Below are 12,992 nucleotides of genomic sequence, written 5' to 3' on the forward strand. Positions count from 1 at the left end.
CGATCCCGGTTATACAATCGTCGGCGGCGCGTGATTCCCCTAGACTCCTATTAATTCAATTAGGCTGTCGCGACGCGCTCGTGAAACGGCACGTGGCACTCGAGAAAGTAATCCGGAATCGTTCTCCTAACCGGCTTACCGAGGTATATCATGGCGTTGGGTCTAATAACGAAAGATATCGTGCTCATCTTTTTTTCTTTAAAGATGTCAGCATTTTCATGCTTTCAAACATAAGCGTGGATAAAGCTTATCGAACAATCAAAACGAATGATCCCCGCAATATAATTGCGATATCGCGCTTAATTCCATGTTAATTAAGTTTATTGATGTTAATTATGTTCACTCCATTAATAAATTATTTTCTGAAAATAATTTTCTTGTACGACATTCTCTAGGTATATACAATGATTAATGGGTATGAGTTTCAAACTTTAAAGCACGTTAGAAAAAGAAAGAGAGAGAGAGAGAGAGAGAGAGAGAGAGAGAGAGTCTTTTCTATGCAGTAAAGTTTTGTTTCAGCTAGACTTTTAATTAAGTTAACGCATTGCAGATAATTTAGGATGCTCCCTGTAAACATGGGACATCGATTGAAAGCTGATCCTTCCGACGAGGATCCTATTTGCATCTAATTAGCTTGGGCCGATATGTTTCCATGGAGATGTCACTGTTCGTCCATTTTCAACCATGGACACGCACTCATTGACCGTAGATAGGTACATATTGATTGTCACATCAATAACTCCTGTAATCATTCAGGATGCATTCAGATTGTCCATTGTTGCATCATTAGTCTATTTGGCAATCTAAGATGTCACAGATATGTCCAATGGACATTGGCAAATTACATCTCCTCTGTTACCATTAAATGCAATTTGAATTAATCTTTTTGTGATAATAGTATCTTTGCAAAAAGCTTGTATAAATTATTTTTTAAATTAAAGAAGAATCAACTTCCATTCTTTCCCTCTCTTTCTTTTTCTTTCTAATTTAGATAAGTTCACTTTTTTATGTCTCAAAAAATTGCGAAATTATAAGTGTGTGCACGAGATGATAGCAGCATTAAAGATATTCATCTTTTGTAAATTTTCATATGTATACAAAAATCAAAATTGTTATTAAAATATTTATTAAATGGCAAACTTGATACAATGTGAGAATATTTTAAAAATTAGAGAAATGCATGCGTTTCTCCCGAATTGGCTTTTTTTGGAATTTTTCTTCTTTTTTGGAATTTTTCTTCTTTACACCGTAACACCGTGCCTTTTTCTTAATTCTTCCGACTCGCTCTCACGCACGCCCGATTTCAAACGGACATTTTTACGCGTCACGATCATCGACGACTCGAAATCGGCCGGGGAGAATTGATCTTTCTTCCCCGCGCGCGACCGAGGATCTTCTTGGATCGAGCGGACTTACCTTACGCTTCCAGGCTGGAATGTCAAGGAAAGAAATCAAGGGTTTGAAGGAAGACGAAAGACTTGATTATATGTACACGTGATGTACATGTAAGGCCCCGCAAGCTCTGTAGTCGCCCGCAGATGTGAGGGACACGCGGCCTCGTATCTTGGGTCTCTCGCTGGCGAATTGAGAGAGACGCACTTACTCAAGTCAAGTCGAAAAATCGTTAATTCCGAAGGTGCGGAGAGGAAAAAAGATGCGTGCCGCGCACTACGAAACGACTATCTCTCTTTCTCGAGTCTCTAAGTTTCATTCTTCTTGCGCGAAACGCGACAAGTGAGACGTAATTCGTGTTAGTGTCGATAAAGGTGAATGGGACAATAATTGGATGATGCGATTATTCTTATTGGTATGTAGGAAAGATTGAAACCACATGTATATGTAGAAGAAATGGATCTTGTGATACCCTTATTTCGGGACATGCGAAATCGTATTCAGAGTGGATAAAAATAAAAATATTAGAATATCTCTCTTCAACACCATATGGATTTGCATAATTAATCGTTGATCAATCAAGCGATTAATCAAAGTTTTTCATCAATTGATTTCGAACACAAGTCGCAACTAAGCGACTAATGTCCCAATTTTCGACGAACCACATCGAATATTCTTCAAGATCATTTCTCACTTCTCATCTCTCTCAGCTCGTCGATCAAATGGTAAATGATCGAACGACCTTTTTTGCCGTCGCTTTCGACATGTGACAAGAATTCCGCGAAATGTGGATTACGATACTTACCGGGGTGCCTCGCGGACACCTGGAGGATGACGTTTGGAAAGTGCGCTTCTTAAGAAAATTGCTGATGCGAGGAAGATACTTTCGAGAAAGCGTCGAGCCTCGTTGTGAAAAAGTCTTGAAAAAGGAGAACGGATTAAATAGTTGAACGCGATCGATCGATTGATCAATTCGACGTGCAGTCGATACAAAATTGCCGCACGTGAGCATTACACGTACGCGCCGTCATCACGCAATGCGGTTGGCAAGCAGCCGCCATCAGTAACTATGCGGCCACTAACGCCTACGAAAACGCTTCGAGTCCGACCGCAGACCGGATTGCAGGCGGACAATTAATCGAGCCGCCCCGAATCACGAGATAGGACGTGAACGAGCGAATATGCGATTCTATCTCTAGATTGCAAGACGTGGCAAATGGCAATAGATCCGGGGGATGATCCTGGAACTGAAACTCGCTAACCCAAATTTTCATCAATAAGAACAACTGTCACGTAATCCTTGCTAATATGAGACTTCCGTGTGATTGTCGCTCTTCTATCTTGTACCATGTGTCAAGATATTCTCCTCTATCCTCTGGCTTGGCATTAATTTAATCGTACCGAGATGAACGCATATGTCTGCACAGTCGATTCCGTCGGCTAAGACGGAAGTAGAAATGCCATCTGGCAAACCCTCGAGTAAGCCGAACAAAGAGTAGAATTCTGCCTGCTTGTGCGCGATTTGCCACATTTATCTATCTTCGTACAGACGCTTGAGAGAATCGATTATTCCGTGTTCTTGATAAGTTTACCGAGAGAGAACAAATAAGCCGCGTTTTTGTTTCATCTCGAGTACTTTGAAATATGGGATTGTGAAGGGACGCGATTTGCGAAGAAAGAACTAACTAATGAAGCTAATTTGAAAACGAATAACAAATCGAAAAGCTATATACAAAAAGATGCACACAATTAAAGGGATATAAACTTCTGACAAATTTCTGTTCAAGAGTTTATTTGACAAACTTTTACTGGTTATTTGATCTAAGCCTTGAAGAATCAAGCGTATTTGTAATTTTTTCATTTTATGTAATATGTGATAATCTCATAAATAGTAATTTTTTCGAATTAAAAGCATTTCATATTTCCATATTTAAAAAAATACATTTATGTCCCTGTCTTTATATTCAGATTGTTTTATTTACTACACAATGTAATTTAATACATAAAAGCTGAATCATGTCGGACAAAATGGAATGCTGTTCGGGTGCCGAAGAGTTAAAAGATTTCCACGGATTTTATTTGATTCGCGGTTGTATTGGATTTACGATTTAATTTTCTATCGCATCATTGCACTATGTTCAACTGTGACAATGAAATTTCTGTTAATATTTTCAATAGGACTGTCAAGGGATTTGCGTAGAAAATATCGCTTTACAATTGCATTGAATTTATATTAGTTGAGAGCTTCACTCGATAATGCACTGATAGATAATGCACTCTGGCTAGCATAAGATCTGCACTTTCAGAATTAGATTATGCATTGATAGCAGTCCATTTTTGCGTTGTTCGGTAATCAATATCTATTAATAAAGATCGAACACGCAGAATTAGCAAAATAGGATGTATGTACTATTGCGACTGTTACACTAATTAATGTTATTCGAAAAAATATTTATTCAAGTCTGTTAATGAATAAATAGTAAATTGACTTTCCATCCTTGTCGATCAATTTTAGTGTGATTTAAAAATATCTGTAGAGAATTATTTCAATTTTTAATAAAATTTTATATTATATAGAAAATTATTATTCAAATTTTTCACCATTTTGATAATATTTAAGAATAACATGTATCGGCGAAAACTGTTTCCGTTATTTTCGTGTCTGCTCTTGTAATTAGGTATTACATCTTTGTATAACTTTCTGCAAATAAATGATATAGCATTATCTATAAGGAATGATCAATAAGAAATAATTTTATTAAAAAAAAAATATTTGTTATAACTGTCTGCACTCAAGGATTTTATGCCGAAAATGTTTCGTCTCGGATTTCTCGACTATTGCTCATATCGATCGACGTATATGTATATATAAATATATGTATGTATGTGTATATCGATCAATGATATATATATATATATATATATATATATATACATATGTACATACATATATATATATATATATAATGGCATATCCGATTTTTCAAAACTTTTGATATCGTCCATTTCCGATATATTGCGTCGAATCTCGAGATTCAATATCGTTGGTCCCAGATCCGTGATGGAAATTGAAATTTGCATCATTCACTGCGTGCTCTCTTCTGGATCGTGTCTAGTAAATGAAACGCCCGAAATGATTCGCAATACGGATAACGTTGGTCAAGGAAGATATGAATTGTAAATTGCTCACCGCGACGATGACAAAACTTTCCTGCTGCACATTAAAATGCCCGACAATAATATCCAAATTAGGAACTTTTCCCAACAGCCAATGGATCAATATATCGTGGAATATCGATGTATCGTAGTCTGCAATCGTTACGAATGCCATAAAGTTTTAATTAAACGTTTCATATTTGAACGCGCGGTAAAATACGTAACTTATCCCAAAAGCCAGTCATGTAGTTTTATTCGAAAAAGTCCCAGCGGTGAGAACTTTGTAATTTAAAGTGAAGGATGGTAATTTGCCATGTTGCTGCGATAGTTCGTGCATTTCGCGTCTCGTGCAACGCGAGATGAACCGACCGTGATATCTTTTTCTAAAACAACGTGGTCATTAATAAAAAATATATCTTAATGGATTAAAAGTAACAGAAATATATATATTAGTTATGGAATTTTATGAAACATCTTAAACTTTTGATTCGGCTCTACTCTATTTAAGTGCATCCTTACAGACTTTAATCTACCGCGTTTCAAACTTTAATTTTAACTAGACAAATTCCTCGACGAATTTAGGATGCGGATCTTTTCGAGATTTCAATGATGGACATAAGAGAAAGATAAAATCGAAAAAGTACGGAGACATTATATATAATATATTCATCGCGATGAACAAAAGGACGCTTATTGAACGCGCGATTCTTTCGCCGTCACGTATTCTTTCCAAAGATCCTTTTCGGCGCGCGTTGGATTATGTAGAGACAATTATGCGACCTCACGTTGAGCAATTTCGAGGTGCGCCATAGCGGACTAAAAATTTCAACGGCCTTTGTAAAATTCGTTTTTCGAGATAGACGAGAACTTATGATTAGCGCGACAAGCGCGATATTGGTGTATCGGAAGGCGATGTTATACCTATACAGCCGTATTAGTGATGCAATAGCTGCTCGCGCACAATCGCTTTCGATGTAGCTGACGGGCCTGCTCTTCCTCGTCGGCTATTCCGCGCGATAGCCCGTGCGCTCTTGCATAAATTTGCATAGCGCGCGCGATGAACGACGGCGCGACGCTCCGAGGTGGTACGTTAGCACAAAGCGAACCCGGTTCGTCGACCGCGCTTCGGTATCGGCTTCCCGTCTCGCGCTATTTTCTTGTCACCGTTACGGATTATTCCGCCGATTTAAACCGGAGCTCACCGCCTCGAGCGAAACTGAAATTGCTGAAGCTGTCGGGCCGATTTCGACGCGACGTCTCGGTTAACGTTAAGAAATTTACAGCGCTGTCAAGCGTAGTTCAGTCCAATTCAACGAAATAATCATAGACTGAGACTTTAAGGGAAACTTTAAGAAAGAATTCCTGTTATTTTTTTTAAAATATATGGAATTATATAAATCATGGAATATAAATTATATATGAAATTACTATATAAATCATGATCGAGTTTAATTGATGAAATCTGTTTTCAGACGTACGTTTGGATCTTCAGTGTTAAAAACGCGGTTTTACGAGAGCCATTCGTGGTAGCCATATTGGATAAATGCCATTCGGAATCAAACAGACAGATTTGGTGCCAAATGTAGGATGTGGAAATGAGCATAATAGGAAGAACAGTTGGGAATGCGACTGGTCACTTTGTCGTGCGTTTGTATGATGATTAAATTATGCTCAAAGTACTACGCGAGTAATTAAATTAAATCTATTTAAAATTTAAAAATTAAATCGATAATTATCTTCATAGGAAAATATTTTTTACTAACATCAATGAGAGATTTCATTCTTTTCCTTTATATTAAACGTGAAAAAATGAAATTCTTAGAATGAAGACTTATTTTTGAAAAATTGCCAAAACAATTTTAATGCAATTTATGTAAATATTGCGCAATTTCTCACTGCTCACTGGATTGTCACCGTTGAAAAATTGTTTCGCGGCTTATTCGCAACGCAGGATTTCGTAATTTCATCGGCTTTAGAGAGCGTTTAAATGAAATTCGCGAATCGCGTTTGTGCGATCATATTCACGGCAATAGGCGTTCGCAGATCGATATTAGAGACCACATTTCTGACAATTTCGCGAGTTATACAATAAGTTTCCAATAATCAAAAACGTACGAATAAGCGTATCGCTACAATTAAAAATATTTAATTTTGCCTCGAATTCGAGGAAATCGTCTATTGCTCTATCTCGATTTGCATAAATATCAGCTTACGAGCATTTATTACTTATCTTTCATTCTATGGATCGCGACTTTTCGTTTCAACATCGCACTTTATCGGCGTCGAACACATACGTAAGCGAGAGTGCGTTCGCGAATTGGGACGTTTTTGTCGAAAAGATTCTCGAAAACGAGAAGGGATCGTTCGATTGGACATCATATTTTGCGGACGATGAGCATTAATCATACGAGAAACCGCTCTAAAGAAAGAAAGAAAGTCACAAAATTATTCATCTGTCAATTTCGGAGCAGTTATAGAACGTCTCTTTCTATGGCGCGAACAGATGATTCAAATGACGAAATCACTCAGTCGATGGAAAACGATTGAAATTTTCCCGAGACATTGTCTTGATTTATCTCCGTTTGGAGAGAATCCTCCGTGAAAGATATTTTATAAAGCATGAAAAAATGTATGACTCATCAAGTGAAAAATGTCACGCGAACAAAACTTATGGCACTGAAGATTAAGCAAAATTCAACGCAGATTTAAAAAATATCATAGAAGTAAAATGTGCTAAATGAGAAATAATAATATAATTTTTCAGTTTATTGAAATGCTCTTCAATCGCGACACTTTTTCCTCCATAATTTTTATTCGCGAAAAAAGATTTACTGACGTATGACATTTTTTAAATTTGAAAATGTAAACGCTTTAACGATATATAATAAAAGGTATATTTTGAACTTTAGATTTCAGTATTGTTTTCTTTCAACAATAAATAAAGTAAAATTGATGACGTTTAATTCACTAAGGATGGAAAATCAAAGTGACCATTCATTATTAACTTTAATTGCTTTAACAATCCGGCATCTTTGTCGAATTATCTTGATTACATAATTCATTGAGAAACTATCAGAAGCGACTTTATGCGAACAGGTATGTAATTAACAGTCCGTACTGCCAAGTGTGCTTCGTGCTAAATTAGCGATTTCATTCAACCGCCTCCGGTTGTAATTTACGGATTTCCTTCCTGTATGTGAAAGGGAGGAAGTAAGCTTCTATTCTCATGAAGCGTGACAAGAAGGAACAATTAATCGGTAAATTTCTGATCACGATAATGGTGCAGTGTTTTTTATTGGACGCCAAGATGTTGTCAGTTCGTTAAAGCACATATTAAAATTAGGCTTTTCATGTGCACAAAGTTATAACAAGAAAGAGTTATCAAATTATCAAGAAACATCACTACATTCCCTAATAAAGCTCCCTCGATTATAACTAATAAAATCGAAAATCGCCAACAATATATAACGATTAATATTTTTTTTATTAAAAAGACTCTTCCAAATATATCGCTTATCACGAAGTGAAAGAGCTATGTGAAATCAAAGCGTTCACTGAACACTCATTAGAAGCTAATTGCTTCGCGCTACTAGACCTCGGTAATTAAGAGATACTCGAAATACCTTCACGATTCTACCTTCTGAATAATTGTTTTATTCTTTTTCCTTCTTTCTCTCATTCTCTCTTTCTCTATTATTTTATGGACTGAAACAAATTTCTAGCAACGCGAAATGTAATTCTCTGTGACAGCGTTGGACGTTGAAGGGGTTAGAACAGCAGCGAAATAGCCCATCGAATGACCCTACAAAAGGGCGAGAAAGGGCAATTCATGGGAACGAAATAGAGCCTAAAAGGAATTTGCGTTCAGCGCCGCTCTCATGGGGGTTTGTTTTAAGATGCATCGCACGACACATTTATCCCAGCCACGGACTTTAATTAAACTTTCTTTCCCAGGGGAGAGAAAGTAGTGTAGGAACGATCCTCACCGTGTGTATGTGCGTGAGGATACTCTTTTTTTTCCCTCTTCTTCTTCCTTTCATTGAACAACAGAAGGGACCAGCTTCTGGAAATCGATCGTTTTTTTTCCCGCGTCGCGCGTCATCGAATGGAATGACGTTTATTACAATTTGTTGCGCCAACTTTAATTAAGCCGAAGTGCGCTTAATCAAATTTCCTTTCTTATTATAGTTTGAGCTATGATGTAAAAAGAGAGATGGTAAGTTCTAATCAGAATTAAATAAAGTTAATTTGATCGAGATATTAAAAAGTTAATAGAACTATAAAAGATAAAGATATATTCTCTTTATAACTTAGATCTTTAAATAAAAAATATTTCGGAAAATTACAAATCACGTAATCCGAATGAAGTTATCTTGATCGTTAAATTACTTCCGGATCTCACTTATTCGCAGTAATCTAGGACGCCATGTGTAACGAGATTAAAGTGCGAAAGTGCTTTAATTCAACCTATGTGTTGAATCAAAAATGCACTTTGTATCATACTAGATATATGCACCGGCGATAATGAATATCTAAAAGAGTTAATCTAACGCGATTTCTTCGGCTTCTATCGTTCGTATCATGAGTCGATTCTCATTTCTGAAATCTCTTTTTTAAACAATTAATTATCTTCATTGGACGATCATCAGGATTATACGTTTTATTGGTGCCTAATTGCTTTTTATCGAGAGACTTATGTAAATGTTAAAAAACGCTTGTTTGATTTCCAAACTCGTAAAAATTCAACTACAAATATTTAAGCTTGTAATATAATATTCATTACTATATATCAATGTTTCACATCACAATGGGTATTTTATTAGGTAAAAAAATATAATACGTCAATTACATCGATTGTTCGATGATTTTATGGGCGGTTAGCACGCTGTTTATTGAGGGAGAATACTAAACAGACTCATATAAGTAGATATATGTGTGCAGGACATTTAGATGGAAAACATAATGCAACAGTATATATGAGGTTCTACGAGGGAAATCTCAAAGCTTAGGAAAAAAGAAATCGAAAAACAAATTCGCTGTACACGGATGTTGGAGGAAACAAACCATTCGGGACATGTCGCAGAAACTAAACCAACTAATTCGGTACGGCAAGAACTAAAGATGTGAGCGTTTCCCGGACAATGAAGCGTTTTATGTAAATATCACATCTCGACAAGCACTCTGGCTTGAGCTCTAAAATTCTGTTTAGTTCTGTTTCAGTCATAACTGTAGAGATTAATTTTAACGATCGTATACTATAGCGCTTTCGCGATCGTAAACGTAATTTGTAATCTATTTTACCTTCTCACAGCGACATGGTAACGGAATTTATGTACTTCAGCTGGTTCGTCGGATGTTATTTTCGACATTCACATCTTTATTGCTTGCTATCCCGACGTAACGACCATCGATGCAAGTATAAAAATAAAATCATACATAAAAGAGTCTCGAGAAGAACCTGTCCACGAATGAGTCGTTATTTGCGAGTGAACGAGCTAGCTATGTGTCTATGAGTGTAATTGAATAGTGAATAGATTGTCGGCATCTTGTATAAAAATATTCGCGTCTGATGTTGCTTCAATTTTACGATGTCATCAAACGATCTGGTTAGAGTAATAATTGCGACATTTAAAATCGTGACATAAATATGTGTGTGTTTGCGATCTGTGTTTATGTCTTTCAAAATATTTTCTGACGGAAGAAAACGTTTCACGACACAAATATTGTTTTCTTTCTTTTTCTACTAAATTCTCTTTAAATCGAAATCGAAAACGATTCACTTAAAATAGTAATTGCAACGTTTCTGATGTGTGTTTTATTTGTTGAAGGTGCACTTTTGTTTTTTTATTTTGTGAAAGAAATATAAAGAACATTTTACAACGAAATAAGAGGCAATCCCCTTTTCCTTTAGATGAAAGGTATTATCTTTTTTATTAAAAGTTGTGGATCTCGGCGAGTATAAGTGGAGAATTCAATTTGACGAGTTTAACGCGCGAAGAATCTGGATGAAGATCAGTTTTCGGCGATTCTTCACTTCTTTTTCCGGCGAGAGAAGATAAGTTTGTACCGTTAAAATGCGATAAACAGTGGTGGGATTTGGAACCTCTTAGCGTTGATCCGCGCGATCCTTTGCGACATTTTCCACGAACGCGACATACACTCCGGAATTGCCGTGACAGGAAGCCGTTTCCTTCGTCCGATACCCAACCCCTCCCCTCAGTCTCCTCCTAGGAACAACCGTCCTGTCGCGTCGAAAATAAAGCAAGATTGCAACTCGTGATGGTGAAATCTTAACAAGCTTTTGCCGGACAAATAATTTCGTGGAAAAAACGAGAGAATTAATGATTCCAATTTTTTTCAGATAGTTTTAAGAAACTATCCATTCGGGTAGATTTTGCAAAATTAATCGTAACTGCTTTGAGAGGAAATTAAGGATAGAATACTGGATAATAAGACCCAGGGGAGGAGAAAAGAGGGAGTTATCGACTTCCGGGAAACGTACAATCCTGATTCTCGCGCGGCGACCTCCTTATTCCTCCACCCTGGTTCTAATTCGAACTGGAGCAGCCCTTTCGAGCAATAGGTCGCTCGAACACCAGTCTTTTCAAGAAGCGATTGAGTCGTCTTCTTCAGTTCGTACTTAATTCACGAATTCGCCTTCGAGCGCTCATTATCCGAACGATAGAATCGATTCACTTGTCATCCTAGACTACCTTCATAATCCGTTGTCATCGATTTTCCACCTTTACTGGTCTGGTTACTTCGTAGGTTTTCTAGGATTTGCGCAAAAGACAGGCGAAGGTATGTTTATGGGGAGCGCCGTTGTATCATCTTTATTATTAGCAATTAATTAGAGCTACGAAATTTGCATAATCCTATTTTGAAATTATATATAATAATTCTCGAATTAGAGAGAGAGAGAGAGAGATACCATCTTAATGGCACAATTTAGATAGAAGAATTAATTTAATAGAATCTCTTATATTCTCATTTCATTTGATATTACTGTATAATTATGCTATTATTTTCCAACATTACGTGGTATCAATAGCGTAATGCTTAATAATTACCGCTATCGTGTCAGATGATCGCGGCGCACCCCGTTTCTCACGGATATATACACATATGAATGTATGTACAGACACTGTAAAAACACGTTTGTGTGCTAGATGCGAGTTATCGTTGTTTGACAATCATAGGTACCTATTAAAGGGACAGCGTCCGAAGTCGTCGGCATGCTTTCTGCCACGAGGTTCAGGAAAACTGTCAGCGACAGCAGAATGGTCACTCCTGAACAGGTCCAAAAAAAAGTAAACATCGTTAAACTGCGTTGCAACGCGTCTGTTTAACGTCTATCTCGCGGATCTAGGGCACCTAGATTAAGCTTACAACATTTGTTATATTGCTGACATTCCCTTCTTTCTCTTCAAAAACTAGGAACGATCGAGATAAAATTGCACGAGTGTTTTCGAATAACGTAGATCAGCGCAAATCCCACCGTGTCCAAAGATGGTTCAAACTTCTCAGTTTCTCTTACTGGGAATTTCCTGAATTTATAGCAGATTCTGACTAAAGCTATCGTGATTACGATTTGCCGGTTGATAACATCAATTTGCAAAACTAATTTGGACACAATCTGTAGATTGATTTTATGAAATTGCAGTTTTTCAGTTATGAAAAAATACATAATTTAGATAATTCGACTTATAAGATTAACAGTGTCTCTATGATTTTCATGATGCGAAATCTTTTCGTCTATAAATTTTTCTATTAATTAGTCATCGTTTCTTTCATAATTCCAATTCTATATCATTTATTAATTTTATGCATATGTAATGAACCGTGTACAAAAAATGTATTTAAAATTCCCTTTACACTTTTTTTAAGAACTAAAAGATTCACATACAATATAATAAAAGAAAAATGAAGATAATTTGCCGGCAATTTAATGACATAGAATGATTTATGAATATATAGAATTCGCTGTAACGAGATATTAATGATGATGAGAGAACGCTAGGAATGATTTGCTAACCTCTATGCGACTGCGCGGAGATATTCGAGAAGACATACCCACGATGATTAAGCTCGTATGATTAAGAACAGACGCGAATAATTAACTGGAAAATTTTGTCAATATAGGTTCTACTTGCCCTCACCAGGATTTCCAAGGATAGCCGACAAAGTTCGAAACATGTAACGGATGCTGCGCGTACGCTATGTTACTGAAGAGCCGCAACATTAGGGGAGACTTGGACCAACCTACCTAAGTCGTCGGCAACTCCATTACTGCGTAACAGTCTTCAAAGTGACCGGTGAAATTTGATTATCTTACTCCTCTCCAGAATCAGAAACTTCTGCGAACGATTGACAATCCTCGTCGAATGAAACAGACGCTTGCTTGACCACAAGTGATTGGGCGGTGCAAGTTCTGAATTGTCATA

The 12,992-nt window shown here is 36.8% G+C and overlaps 1 protein-coding gene across 6 annotated transcripts in view; it reads right to left on the reverse strand.

Annotated features, from left to right (window-relative positions):
- LOC105249572 (neuronal acetylcholine receptor subunit alpha-7) overlaps positions 1-12,992 on the reverse strand; it is a 220,283-nt gene that overhangs the window by 54,133 nt on the left and 153,158 nt on the right. For 5 of the 6 annotated variants that reach the window (XM_011255134.3, XM_011255137.3, XM_025414510.1 and 2 more), the window contains one exon: positions 11,752-11,838. The exons of the other annotated variant lie outside the window; for it this stretch is intronic. In XM_011255134.3, coding sequence (XP_011253436.1) covers positions 11,752-11,838 — 87 coding nt within the window. The remainder of the gene's footprint in view (positions 1-11,751; positions 11,839-12,992) is intronic. 6 annotated transcript variants of the gene reach the window in all.

Source organism: Camponotus floridanus, unplaced genomic scaffold, assembly GCF_003227725.1.
Source record: "Camponotus floridanus strain SB8 unplaced genomic scaffold, Cflo_v7.5 scaffold112, whole genome shotgun sequence".
NCBI classification, from domain to species: Eukaryota; Metazoa; Arthropoda; class Insecta; order Hymenoptera; family Formicidae; genus Camponotus; species Camponotus floridanus.